At 42.5% G+C, this 13370-nt stretch overlaps 1 protein-coding gene across 7 annotated transcripts in view; it reads right to left on the bottom strand.

Moving 5' to 3' along the window:
• LOC115135879 (adenosine receptor A1-like) overlaps positions 1-5049 on the bottom strand; it is a 67581-nt gene extending 62532 nt beyond the window's left edge. For 2 of the 7 annotated variants that reach the window (XR_003864544.2, XR_010465623.1), the window contains exon 1: positions 3382-3470. Coding sequence is in view for 1 of the 7 variants with exons in the window: in XM_065026667.1 (XP_064882739.1) it covers positions 3382-3635; positions 3989-4069 (335 nt within the window). In the remaining 6 variants the exon portion in view is untranslated. The other 5 variants (XR_010465626.1, XR_010465624.1, XM_065026667.1 and 2 more) reach the window with 4 other exon arrangements.
• Between the last annotated feature and the right edge of the window lie 8321 nt (positions 5050-13370).

Here is a 13370-nt window from a genome sequence, read left to right as displayed (position 1 = left end):
CACTTCAGTATGGTAATTATTGAAAAGGAAGTGGCTATTATCAGGTTGAGCTCGCCCATTTGCAAGCAACTGACCATTTTAATATTTAATTTTATTAAGAACAATAAGCTATTTAGTATCTGTGTCAACACATATCCAATCAATTATGAACAATGCTTTCAAGCCAGAAATCACTGGTGATAAAACATTTGCTTTTCACATATATTCAAAATAGACTTAGCAGAGATCAGTTGATCAAATCCCCAGTAGACAAATAGTTGATCCCAGAGTTGATCTGTCACGCTTTCAATAAAAATCAGTCCGCATTGTTAAGTTAATGTACTGTTGGGAGTCAATCAGCATTCGTCTTCCAGTCTTAACTATAATATATAAACAATATAACATATATTCCATTAACTATGTATGTACAACGAAAAAAGATTACCATAGTGTTCTGTACTCTACGCTGGACCAGGTGGGATCCTTCTTCACCTAGCCAAGTAGTCCAAGTTCACCGTCTTCCTCGTGTTCATGTCCCAACCCTCCAGACTACCTTTTCTGCTAACACCAGAATCAGGCTCCACACGTTTTTTTTCCCCCCTCAAAGTTCAATTTCCTATTGAGCCTACTGTAAGAGAGTTGTAAAGTCCTCCACTATAGATAGAAGCATACTATATGTTTACACATGGGCTAAAGCAAGTCAACTTTTCTGTATTACAGTAGCCTACTTCTGTTCCCTATATTGACTGAGAGAGAAACGATTCATAATGTCAAATCGGCTCGACCGGGGGAGAACGCCCTGGTTGCAAAAATAGCGGGCCCCAAACAGGAAGTATGTCTGGCGTTGACCTTGTTTGACTCCATCATGTGGTCTCTGGAGGCCTCAGCATAGCATAGCCATCCCTCTGTTTGTGATAACATGCAGCACCTAACTGCACTCAACCACGAGACAGGCCTAGATGTCTGTTTAATATTTAATAGCGGCATGTTTCACTTTGTTCAATACTCATCCCCATAGTTACAAAGAACACAAATAATTGTATTTTATACAGGCCCATATCACTTATGCATATTGATATCAAATGTGACAATTGAGGTCTTCTTCTGAATTCAAGTTACCAAGCTTGTTAGTACAACACCAATTATTTATTTTTTCAGAATCATGTTACATTGTCTACTATTTAAAAAAAAACAATAAAATATGTTCACCTAAATCTAAAACTGTTCCCCCTATTTTGTAGAAGTTGCATACGTCAAAGAGTTAAAACGAAACATTCAATATTGTTACTTTTTTTCCTTCTCAGTGGCCTTCAAGTGTTATCAAATTGGAGTGTTTGAGTATGCTTATAGTTCCTGATAAAGGCAAACAGACTTTGTTCCTGGTAACCAACACGCCCGTGTAACGGGGGGGGGGTGAGACACACAAATAGCAGGGGATATGAATGGCCTGGCTTCCAAAAAAACATATCATCAAGTAACATGACAAGTTCATCTGAGGAAAACAGAACGGATGGGGGAGGAGGGAAATAAGCTCATTTTCTGTCTCTCTTTCTGTCTCCCCGCCTTCCCTGCCCCCCACCCCCACCCATTTTCTATTTTCCTCTATTACTGTAGCTTTGACTTTCTGTATGCCATGCTCTCTTTCACACGCACACATACACAAACGCACTCGCAGACTAAGCAGATAGACTGTAGGTAACATACAAAAACTAGAGAAACATTTTGTAGGTACAGTAGAACTTGGCTACTTGAGCAATTGAATGCTGTGCATTGTAGTAGACCTACATGTACTGACAAAATGTCAAGATTTTTGACACTCCTTTACTGAAAGTAGATCTACTATAAATAAATACGAGCCTTCAACATAAATCCATACTTTTTATTTTATTTTAAAGTCGTCCCCATTAATGTGATAATTCTGCAGGATCTAACAAAAACGACATGCCAACAATAACAACTTAAACCTCAATTGTTAGTGCAGAAAGGCTGAAAAAGCATTCAAACGTGCTCCATCCGAAATTGAGAGCTGGCAATACAAGCTCCTTCACGTATAGAACAATGCTTGCATCAGAATGATCTGGTTCATACTGGTTTCTGCACAGGTCTAGAGGAAACAGCAGTAACTTGACTGTTTAGCAACCAAATTAGTAGATAGCAATTGTTCCAACAGTTCTTTTTTTTTTTAGCTCAATTAACGTTGTCATTTAGTTTGACATCTCTGTTTCACCTTTTAACACATTCGTCGCATTGTGAAACAAAGCCTCCGGGGGCCCTTCTAACTGGTTACCTTTTTAGATTATGTGACTGTATTATGACTTGAACTGTCATAATAATTCACGCAAAAACCTCTGAGGCGAGATCAGGGTCTCCGCGTTGAAAAGAAATCAAATCACCCAAAACATCAGCATGTAAGTGTTTTGTGTGCGGAGATACAATGTGTCCGTAACATATTTGCAGTAAGAGACTTTGAATGCTGGTATATAATCAAAAGAACAACATTTTTTTTATATTCATATTGTGGCTGCTAATACTAGAGTCAGAGGATTTTAAAAATGGGAAAACTTCTTGAGTTCATTATGTTCACTCGAGCTGCTCTTTTTTTCTGGGAGTCCTCATCTTTTGGTCATACCTATTGTATATGCCAGTGTTTCCTCCACTATGGACAATGTAGGAGACTGGATGTGGATTGTTCACTATGTTTAAAAACCTTATGGAATTGAATCCTGCGCGAAAGATAAAACGCAGTGTAAATATTGCAGAAGACATTTTGTCTCGAAATATTTCCCTTTTAAACCTTCGAAAGGTAGTACTGGTGCCGTTTTGTTTCTTTTTAGGGCTTTGGGGATAGGATTTATGGCATAGTAGTGTGATTAAGCTCTCTTTGCCTTATAACGATGCATTAAATGTTATTGTTCACACACAACAAAAGGAAATAACCAAAAAGGTACTTCAAAGGCCAGACCCGACCACGAGACCACTAAGAGGCCTATTTATTTTTCTTTGGTGTCTGTTGTATTTAAAACCTTCTACACAAACAACATTGCCCAAAATAACGCATCTTGTCCTGGGCGCTGTCTTATGCTCTATTGTACCCCGAAGTGAATAGCTATCACTATATCAACCTTCAATGGGTTTACAAAATGCACAATATGCTCATGGTCGAACTAATTCTCTCTACTTCTTCATACGGAAATCAGCATAATTTCTACCATACAGTAATGGCGAGGATTTCGACATTGCGGCGGGGGCGAGGCAGACACGTGTACAGGAGGAAGATGATGGTGAAAAATAGGAAAAGTGCAAAAGGATCAAATATAAACGATACGAGTATAAAAGAGAGGTAGATCAAAAACGAAAAGTTACAGGGCCCTGGCATAGAAGCAGTATCAAAAATGGAAATACCTGGAAGTAGATTTTGTAAAGGACAGAGCAGGGATCTCCGCAGAGATGACCCGAAGTGAACAGGCCATGGTGGTGGTGAAAAAAAGGGCGGGGAAGAAAAGAGAGGAGAGCGCATTTCCACGTCCCTCTCTTTCGTCTGCAAGATGAGGGAAAGGCTGAGCAGCGTGCTGGCGAGCAACCCCACTCGAACAAGGGCTGGGGCTTGAGAGCAGTCTCGGCCGTGCCCTCCTCTCTCCCTGCCCACTTTGGCCCAGCTGCCAAGAGGCAGAAACAGGGAGAGGAAGAGAGGAAGAAAGAAGGAGAGAGAGAGAGAGAAAGCATGAGGTCACAACAGCCTGCTCGAACAGATGACTTTCGAAAAAGAGAAATCTTATTTTGGGTTCGAATCGCAAGTAGTTTCATAGCGGAAATTGAGATCTTAAACTTTGAAATCCTCTCTAAAAGAATGGCTGTAAGGAACAACAAAACAAAAGACACCCCACATGGCCCTTAAACCCAAAGACTGACAGTCTATCATCATAAGTGAATCTCACAGTGAAACACTGAGGCAGAGAGAGCAGGGAAAAACACACGAGCGCAGAGAGAGGTACCAGAATGAAATACTTACATCGGTTGTTGTACCTATGGCAAAAAGTGTTGCCAGACTTATGACATCAAAACAACTCAATCCCGTAGATTTCTGATGCATTTGGGGGGGAGGAAAGAACGAGTTAAAGACTTCTCTCAGAGCGTGCAGTGAAGCCTTTTGTCAGCAGTTGGCATCAGTCCCAGGTAGTACATGCCTCACGGTTCCCATTTTCAGTAGTCATTACAGACGTCTTTAGCTGTTCTGCACCTGCCTGTGTTTTTGTTTTGATTTGAACCGCTTTCACGCTTTCAGATAAGATGGTAAAATTGCCCGGCCGCAATAAGATGAAAGAAAAGAAAAGAAAGAAAACAACCTGTGAGTTAAAAAAAGTGTCCTTTTTTGTCAACGTAACAGATGGGCGTTTCTGTATGTGTACGTTAAATGTGGTTTGCAGGAATGATACCCCAGCAACAAGCTGTGCTGCGAAAAGGCAAAACAGAGGGTGAGGAAAGGGTCAACTTCTGGAAACAGACGGTAGTAGTAAGATAAACCCGAATGACAGAGTTCCGCAGGACTCTGTGCCAAAATAAGTTAAAGTCACCAAAATAATCCAGAGTCACTGTGCCAAAAAGTGTATTTCACCCCCTTCCGCATCCGTCTGTCCACCAGAGAGAGAGAGAGAGCGAGAGAGAGAGACATAGACACGTATGTCACATAGACAAGTGCTGCAGTCAAAAACTGTCATCATCATCTTTTCTCAGGCATAATCCCGGGCAGCTCTCTATGTGACGTCATCTATATTCTTTTGTTATTTTCTCATTTATTTCTGTCCTTCAAATGTACCTTGCATTTCAACCTTAATGCAAACTCCTCCCAAAAATAGTTATGTTTCCTTATATGAATTCCCCTTTTAATAAACACTAACAATGATCAACAAAGAAATAAGCTTGCCAATATTTCAGGAACGAGCGCAGACAAGAACTGGAGAATAGAGGAGCTGCGCATGCAAATTCCCTTTACAAATATTTCTCCGTGTCTCTCTCTTCCTGCTCACGAGCAGTGAGCTTGTAAAAGTTTCAGCTGCAACAGCTTGGGCCAGCCTCCCTTGGCAGCGGTTCAAAAGAGTGCTGCTTGTTTCTTAAAGCACTGTGCTGGGGACACACGTCTCTGTAAGGCAGCACAAGCTGGCTCTCTCTGCTCTCGCTCTCACACTCCGCCCTCATGTGGGGAAAGCTTCGGGGGTAGTGCCCACTCCCAGGCACCCCTCTCATGGCAGTGCCAGCTTAGGCAGTACACAGTAACCAGGCACCTTTTTCTGGTTTTGAGGATCAAAATCTTTCTAAGACTGAACCACACGATCACATGCTCTACAGTAACAGTTTCTGTACAGTAGGATTGTGTGTTGTGCTGTGCTCTCTCATTTGTGTATGTACGCCCAGGAGAGAGTGAGAACGAGGAAATTCTGGCTGTTCTCTAATGCAGCGCTACTTCCTGGATCCCTTGTCCTCCATTTCAGATGGGTGTCAGACAGACAGGCAAGCAAGGCAGGCAGGCAGACAGGGAAAGCAGACAGGGCAGGCAGACAGTGCAGGATCTCACAAGGTTCATGGCTGTTTGCTCTAGAGGTCATAGCAGGTTCTGAACGCATTGCCCTAATTACTGCACAGTACTGATAGCACTAACTCTGGACTGAGATAGGCCTAGGATCCTCTGCCAAAATAGTTTCTTCCTTTCCTGTGAAGGTTTTGAGTTATAAAATTTCTGCTGATTTTAATATAATAATCAAAAAATATGATTATATTTTTCAATCCAATCTTTTTAGAAATGCATTACAACTATTTTAAATGTGATTGATCTTAAAAGGTGGAACAAAAATATATAGATATAGAGTCTTTCATTGTTGTAAAACGGGTCATGTAGCTTGATGGTTAACTTGAGAAAAGGGTACAAACTACCACCCAAACCTACGCCACACAATGCTTCTGTGACACCCGAGGCCTTCAGGTGCTGTGACACCCCTATCATGACAGTCTGTTTGCACAACTGTTCCTCTCCCACAGTCAGCGTCAGACCAGGACAGGCGAGATGTCACCCCGCTGCGGGGAAAGGCCACGTTCGAGAGCGTCAAAACCGTGATGCATCGTGGGTAAATTATGACTTGACCAATCGCTCGACAAATAATACGAGTTAATAGTAGTAGTAGTTACAGTGGGTATCGTTAGTATTTATCCCCCTTGGATTGTTTTCATATTTTGTTGAGTTACAAAGTGGGATTGAAATAGACTTAACAGTGATTCTTTTTGTAATTGATCTACGCAAAATACTCTATAATGTCAGCGAAAAGAAAATGTTACTTATTAATACAAATTAAATAACTAAAATATAGTTGTTACACAAGTATTCACTCCCTTCGTTTAGGCAAGCCTAAATTAGGCTTAACAAATGACATATGGTACATGGTAATAGGGGTTGACAAAGATGTTTGAATGCCTACCCCTTCTGTCCGCTATACATACAACATATTTAAGGTCCCTCCGTCAAGTATTGAATTTCAAGCACAGATTCAACTACAAAGAGCAGGGAGATTTTTGAAAGCCTCACAAAGAAGGGCAGTGATTGGTAGATGGGTAACAATAACAAATCAGACATTGAGTATCTCTTTAAGCATGGTCAAGTTAATAATTATGCTGTGGTGATGTATTAAACCACCCAGACACATCAAATATAGTCATCCTTCTGAACTGAGCTGCAGGACAGGAAGGAAACTGCTCAGGGAAGTCACCATGAGTTCAATGGCTGTGATGAGAGAAAACGAAGGACAGATCCACAACATTGTAGTGACTCCACAATAAGGACCCAAATAACAGAGTGAAAAGAAGAATAAAATATACAGAATAAAAATATTCCAAAACATGCAACAAGGCACTAAAGTAGTACGGCAAAACAACACGGCAAAGCAACACACTTTTTGGCCTAAATGCAAAGTCTTGTCTTTGGGGCAAATCCAACACAACACATGACTGAGTAACTGCCTCCTTATTTTCAAGCATTGTGGTGGCTGCATCATGGTATGGGTATGCTTGACATCGGCAAAGAAGGGAGTTTTTCAGGATAAAAAGAAACGGGATGGAGCTAAGCACAGGCAAAATACTAAAGAAAAACCTGTTTCAGTCTGCTTTACACCAGACACTGTGAGAGGAATTCCCCTTTCAGCAGAACAATAACCTACAACACAAGGCCAAATCCACACAGGAGTTGCTCACCAAGAAGACAGTGAATGTTCCTGAGTGGCCGAGTTACAGTTTTGACTTAAAACTGCTTGAAAATATATGGCAAGACTTGCTGATCATGATCATGATCACCAGCACCTTGACAGAGCTTGAATAATTTTTAAAAGAATAACAGGCAAATATTGAACAATCAAGGTGTGCAGAGCTCTTAGAGAATTACCCCAAAAGACTCACAGCTGTAATCACTGCCAAAGGTCTTTCTAACATATATTGACTCAGGGGGTTGAATACTTATCTGATGAAGGTAAATAGTGTTTTATTTTTCTTTAAATCTTTAAAAATATACCATTTTTCTTCCACTTTGCCATTACAGATTATTATGTATACAACGTTGACGAAAATGACAATTAAATCCATTTTAATCCCACTTTGTAACACAATAACATGCGTAGAAATCCAAGGGGGTTACTTATACTTATGAGGCACTGTATGTATGATGCAATATGATTTGTAGATCAGTCAGCCTCGACTCGCCTTTAAAGTTGGCTGCAATGTGGAAGGCGCCCATTGTTTGTCTTTGCCTGGCTCGCTCCGGGCTACCCTTCATTCCAGGAAGGTGTTTCCTCCACTCTACCCTTATTCACTACCCTTAAAATACATGATCAGACTGGATATCTTAAAGCAACATGGCAGAAACTAGGTGGTGGAGCTATTTCTTACACCTACCCAGTTGTCTCAGATTCACGAAAGGGAGTGAAGGAGGACACAGGGCAGGGAACATCTTGGAAAGAAACACAGCCTGGCGGGTTCTGCAAACAGCCTCAACCCTCGCCCAGTTATCAGGAAACACGTTGACCCTTCACACAGCTAGTTATCTGGCCAATGGAAAGTCAGATGCGTTTCATATCTCTATGTAGCCTAGTGTTGTTGCAAGAGGAAGGAAGGGACAGCAATTACATACTGTACGCTGTTTGTAAGTGTGCCGGATACGTATATTCAATAAATAGAGACACAATCTATTCACCTTTATTTATTATTAATCTGTCACGGAACAAACCTTTGTAAGTCTGAAACCATTCATATTTGCAACTTTTAAAATGTATTGTGATGTTATTTGAAAACAAAAAGTGTAGACTCTCCCGTGAAATATTATCTTACGAGCCCTTTCCCAGTTCAAAATTAAGAAACAGCAAAAAATGTATTAAAAAGAACAAAATAGTAACAATAACGAGGCTATATAGAAGGAGGACCGGTACTGAGACAATGTGCTAGGAGTACGAGGCAGGGCACGGGATTGAGGTAATATGTACAAGTAGGTAGGGTAAAAGTCACAAGACAATCATGACAGATAATAAACAGAGTAGCAGCAGCGTGCGTGAAGAGTGTGAAAGAGTGTTAAAGTGTGTCTATGAGTGTGTGTGTGTGTGTGTGTGTGTGTGTGTGTGTGTGTGTGTGTGTGTGTGTGTGTGTGTGTGTGTGTGTGGTCAATATGCATGTGTGCGTTTTGTGTGTCTGAGTGTATATGTGTGTGTTGAAGTGTCAGTGTACTATGTGTGAGTTTGTGGGTAGAGTCCAGTGAGTGTGCATAGAGCCTGTGCAAGAGAATCAGTGCAACACAAAAAAAGTGGGTCAATGCAAACAGCCATTTGATTAACTGTTCAACAGTCTTATGGTTTTGGGGGTAGAAGCTGTTCAGGAGCCTTTTGGTCCCAGACTTGGCGCTCTGGTATCGCTTGCTGTTCGGTAGCAGTGAGAATAGTCTAGTCTATGACTTGGGAAGCTGGAGTCTTTGAAATGTTTTAGGGCCTTCCTCTGACACCACCTGGTATAGAGATCCTGGATGGCAGGAAGCTTGGCCTCAGTGATGTACTGGGCCATACGCAATACCCTCTGTAGCACCAAGCAGTTGCCATACCAAGCGGTGATGCAGCCAGTTAAGATGCCCACAATGGTGCTGCTGTAGAACCTTTTGAGGAACTGAGGGCCCATGACAAATCTTTTCGGTCTCTTTACGTTGGTGTTGGTGTGTTTGGACCATTATAGGTCCTTCGTGATGTGGACACTGAGGAACTTGAAGCTCTCGACACGCTCCACTACTGCCCCATTGATGTGAAGGGAGGCGTGCTCGGCCCTCTATTTTCTTTAGTCCATGATCTTTGTCCTTTGCTGACAAAGCGAGAGGTTTTTGTACTGGCACCACACGGCCAGGTTTCTGACCTCCTCCTTGTAGGCTGTCTGATTGTCGTCGGTAAACAGGCCTACCACCGCCGTGTCGTTGGCAAACTTAATGAGTATTGGAGTTGTGCGCATTAACGCAGTCGTGGGTGAACAGCAAGTACAGGAGGGGACTAAGCACACACCCCTGAAGCGCCCCTGTGTTGAGGGTCAGTGTGGCGGATGTGTTGTTACCTACTGTCACCACCTGTGGGCAGTCTGTCAGGAAGTCCAGGATCCAGTTGCAGAGGGAGGTGCTTAATCGCAGGGTCTTTATCTTAATGATGAGCTTGTAGGGCACTATGGTGTTGAACACTGAGCTGTAGTCAATGAACAGCATTTTCATGTAGGTTTTCCTTTTGTACAGATGGGAAAGGGCAGTGTGGAGTACAATAGAGATTGCGTCATCTGTGGATCTGTTGGGGCGGTATGCAAATTGGAGTGGGTCCAGAGTGTCTGGGATGACGGTGTTGATGTGAGTCATGACCAGCCTTTCTAAGCATTTATTGGCTACAGATGTGAGTGCTACGGGGCGATAATAATTTAGATAGGTTACCTTGGCGTTCTTGGGCACAGGGACTATGGTGGTCTGCTTGAAACATGTAGATATGACAGATTGGGTCATGGAGAGGTTGAAAATGTCAGTGAAGACACTTTCCCGGTGGTTAGGGCATGCTCTGAGTACATGTCTTGGTAATTTGCCTGTTAACCTGGTTAATGGTCATACTCGCATCGGCTACGGAGAGCGTGATCACACAGCAGTCCAGACAAGCTATTGCATAAAAAGGCATTTCGCTCGTCTGGCAGGCTCGCGTCACTAGGCAGCTCGCGGCAGGTTTATCTTTGTAGTCCGTGATAGTTTGCAAACCCTGCCACTTCCAACGAGATTCAGAGCTGGTGTAGTAGGATTTGATATTAGTCCTGTATTGACCCTTTGCCTGTTTGATGGTTCGTCGAAGGGCATAGCGGGATTTCGTATAAGCGTCTGGATTAGTTTTCCAATCCTTGAAAGCGGCATCTCTAACTTTTAGCTCAGAGCGGATGTTGCTTGTAATCCATGGCTTCTGGTTGGGATGTGTACCTACAGTCACTGTGGGGACAATGTCGTCAATGCACTTTTTAATGAAGTCGGTGACTGATGTGGTAAACTCCTCAATGCCATCGGATGAATCCCGGAACATATTCCATTCTGTGCTAGTGAAACAATCCTGTAGCTTAGCACTTGGTACTTCCTGTTTGAGTTTTTGCTTGTAAGCAAGAATCAGGAGGATAGAGTTCTGGTTATATTTGCCGAATGGAGGGCTAGGGAGAGCTTTGTACACATCTTTGTGTGTGGAGTCCAATCAAAGCTCAAGTAATGTGACTTTACCTCAAACATATCTGACTGTCAAAAAAGTGTTTAAATTGCATACTTTGTACATTGCAAATTAGTCCTGATTATCTGATAATCCCTTGCAAACCACACTATTTCCAGGTAGTAGGTGATGTCTATGCTTTACGACTGTGATACTTAACGACTGTACTGTATGTGAATATACAGTGCAGTGCTGTGTCTATGTGTGTGTGTGCGCATGCATGATTGCCTGTGTGTGTGTGTGTGTGTAGTTGACCATGAACTTAATGGTCTCTGTGGCGCCAAGACTCACACTCTCCACTGGGACCCTCTATTAGCTGCAGGCTGCAGGGCGCACACACACACACACACACACACACACACACACAACCCCTGGCCACTGGTGATGAAATCATCCTCTGGCTGAGCACATACTTAAGTGTGCCCTCCCTCTTCGAGGAATCCTGGCTTTCCTCTCTCTTCTCTTTTTACTTTGACAAAGTATTTTTCAGGCAAGGTTTTAGCCGTTTAAGGCAATAGTTTTACTGTGTGCATTGGAAACACTAGAGGCCGAAGAGAAGGCTCTTGATTAGTTCTTTATTAGATTTGACACAGCACTGGATCGGCCTGCTCTACTAACCTTTTCCTCATTTCCCCATTTGTCTGTTGTCTGTTTGCTGTGTGGTGTATCACATGATAGCGCCTGAGGGAGGTCCAACGGAGAGGCGCGAGGCCGTTGTTACTGAGAACTATGGAAATGTGACTCGCAGGAAAATGTGACTTCCTGGAGTTGAGTTTAACCCTTTGTTATTATAATTACTAGATGTCTAGGCTGACAAAGATGCCGTAGTTTATTCCAAACAAATACAAAAATATTCCGCTTATCTGATTGAACATCGAAAAAGTGTGTGTGTGTGGGGGGGGGGCACCCCTACCCGGATCGTTCACTCAACAATCAAGAATGTGTACGTTTACTTCCCTCTCATTGGCTGTGCTTCGCGGCGCACTGTCTGTAAACAGAGTGCAGAGAGGAGAAGTGCATCTCGGGTCATAACGACCACACCTCTCCTCATGAACAGACTCATGTTGGCATGGATCTTTCTTCCTCTAATGGACTCACAGCCAAGACCCCAACTGGCTGAGTACATACTATGTTTTATGCTAGTAAATATACTAGATGTACCGCCAACCATGGCTGGTATATATTCTCCACGGATGTGGCAGCTTGCTCCGAAATGATACACTACTGCTGATTTCCAAACAGCTTACACCCATCCAATCGTTTCAGAGCTACAGGAGTGGCTATAGAGGGGTAGGGAGGTCTCGTGGTTGAATTGGAACCTAGTGTATGAGAAATGCTCCAAGCACAACGATCGTAGATCAGAGAGTCTTGTTGTGTATCATTATTCTATTATAGTGCCCTGAGAGCCTGGTTCTTATGGTTGTAGAACGTCATGTTGTTTATAGTGAACCCTAAAGAGACCTCCTGCCATTGTCCCTGTCTTTAACCCTTTTCGAAGCAGCAGCTCCCTCGGGGCCTGGTTAATTTAGGCCACATTTTCCTGTTTCGTCTTCATTGTTTGCCCTTCCTGAGCTACAGCATTTCTGTCTCTGTGTACCATTGAACAGGCTTTTACAGTGCACCGGGTTCAGTGTCCTCAACTACGCTGCCTGCTGGGTCAGCAGTAAAGTGGCAAAATGAAATATTTTGACACTTCAGACCTGGAACTTGAGCTCTAGGTCACTGCTGCCACCTCTGGAGTGGGTGTATTACCACTAGCTGGCTTCAAACCAAATCAAATGTTATTTGTCACATGCTTCGTAAACAACAGGTGTAGATTAACAGTGAAATGCTTACTCAACGGGCATTCCCAACAACGCAGAGGAGAAAGAAAATACAGAAATAATAAAAAAGTAAAACACGTAATAATAAATACACAATGAGTAACGATATCTTGGCTATATACACGGGGTACCAGTACTGAGTCAATGTGCAGGGGTATGAGGTAATGGAGGGTAGATATGTACATATAACTAGGAATAAAGTGATAGATAATAAAACTGTAGCAGAAGTGTGTGTGATGAGTCAAAAATGTTTGTGCAAAAAGGATAAATGAAGAACGTTAACCAAATAGCTACCCAGACTATTTAACTAATTATTTAGCAGTGTTATGGCTTTGGGGTAGACACTGTTCATGGTCCTCTTGGTTCCAGACTTGGTGCATCGGTACCACTTGCCGTGCGGTAGCAGAGTCTATGACATTCTATGACTTGGGTGGCTGGAGTCTTTGACAATTTGTAGGGCCTTCGTCTGACACCACAGTGGAACTTAACGTAATCTCCCCCCACCCCCGGCTCAGTGTTTGCACAACCTTTAAAATGTGTCCCCTTTTCTACCCTTTGATTTTGTTCTGTGTTTTGATGTTGTTCTGTTTTGTTGTTACAATTGTTAATGTATTAAGAATGTTGCTTTAACTAGCATTTATTGTGATGTCTTTTCATTACTGGATGCAACATTTACCCCCATCCTGTCACCAAATGCATAACTACCACGTTCAGCATGTTGTAGTGATGCACTTGATTTGATAACAACAGTAGGTCTATACGTACAATTGTTGTGAAGACACACAGCACCACATCCCTC

Source organism: Oncorhynchus nerka, linkage group LG2 (genome assembly GCF_034236695.1).
Source record: "Oncorhynchus nerka isolate Pitt River linkage group LG2, Oner_Uvic_2.0, whole genome shotgun sequence".
Classification (NCBI taxonomy): Eukaryota; Metazoa; Chordata; class Actinopteri; order Salmoniformes; family Salmonidae; genus Oncorhynchus; species Oncorhynchus nerka.
Note: the sequence above shows the minus strand (reverse complement) of the source record. Positions and strands in the feature narration are given on the sequence as shown.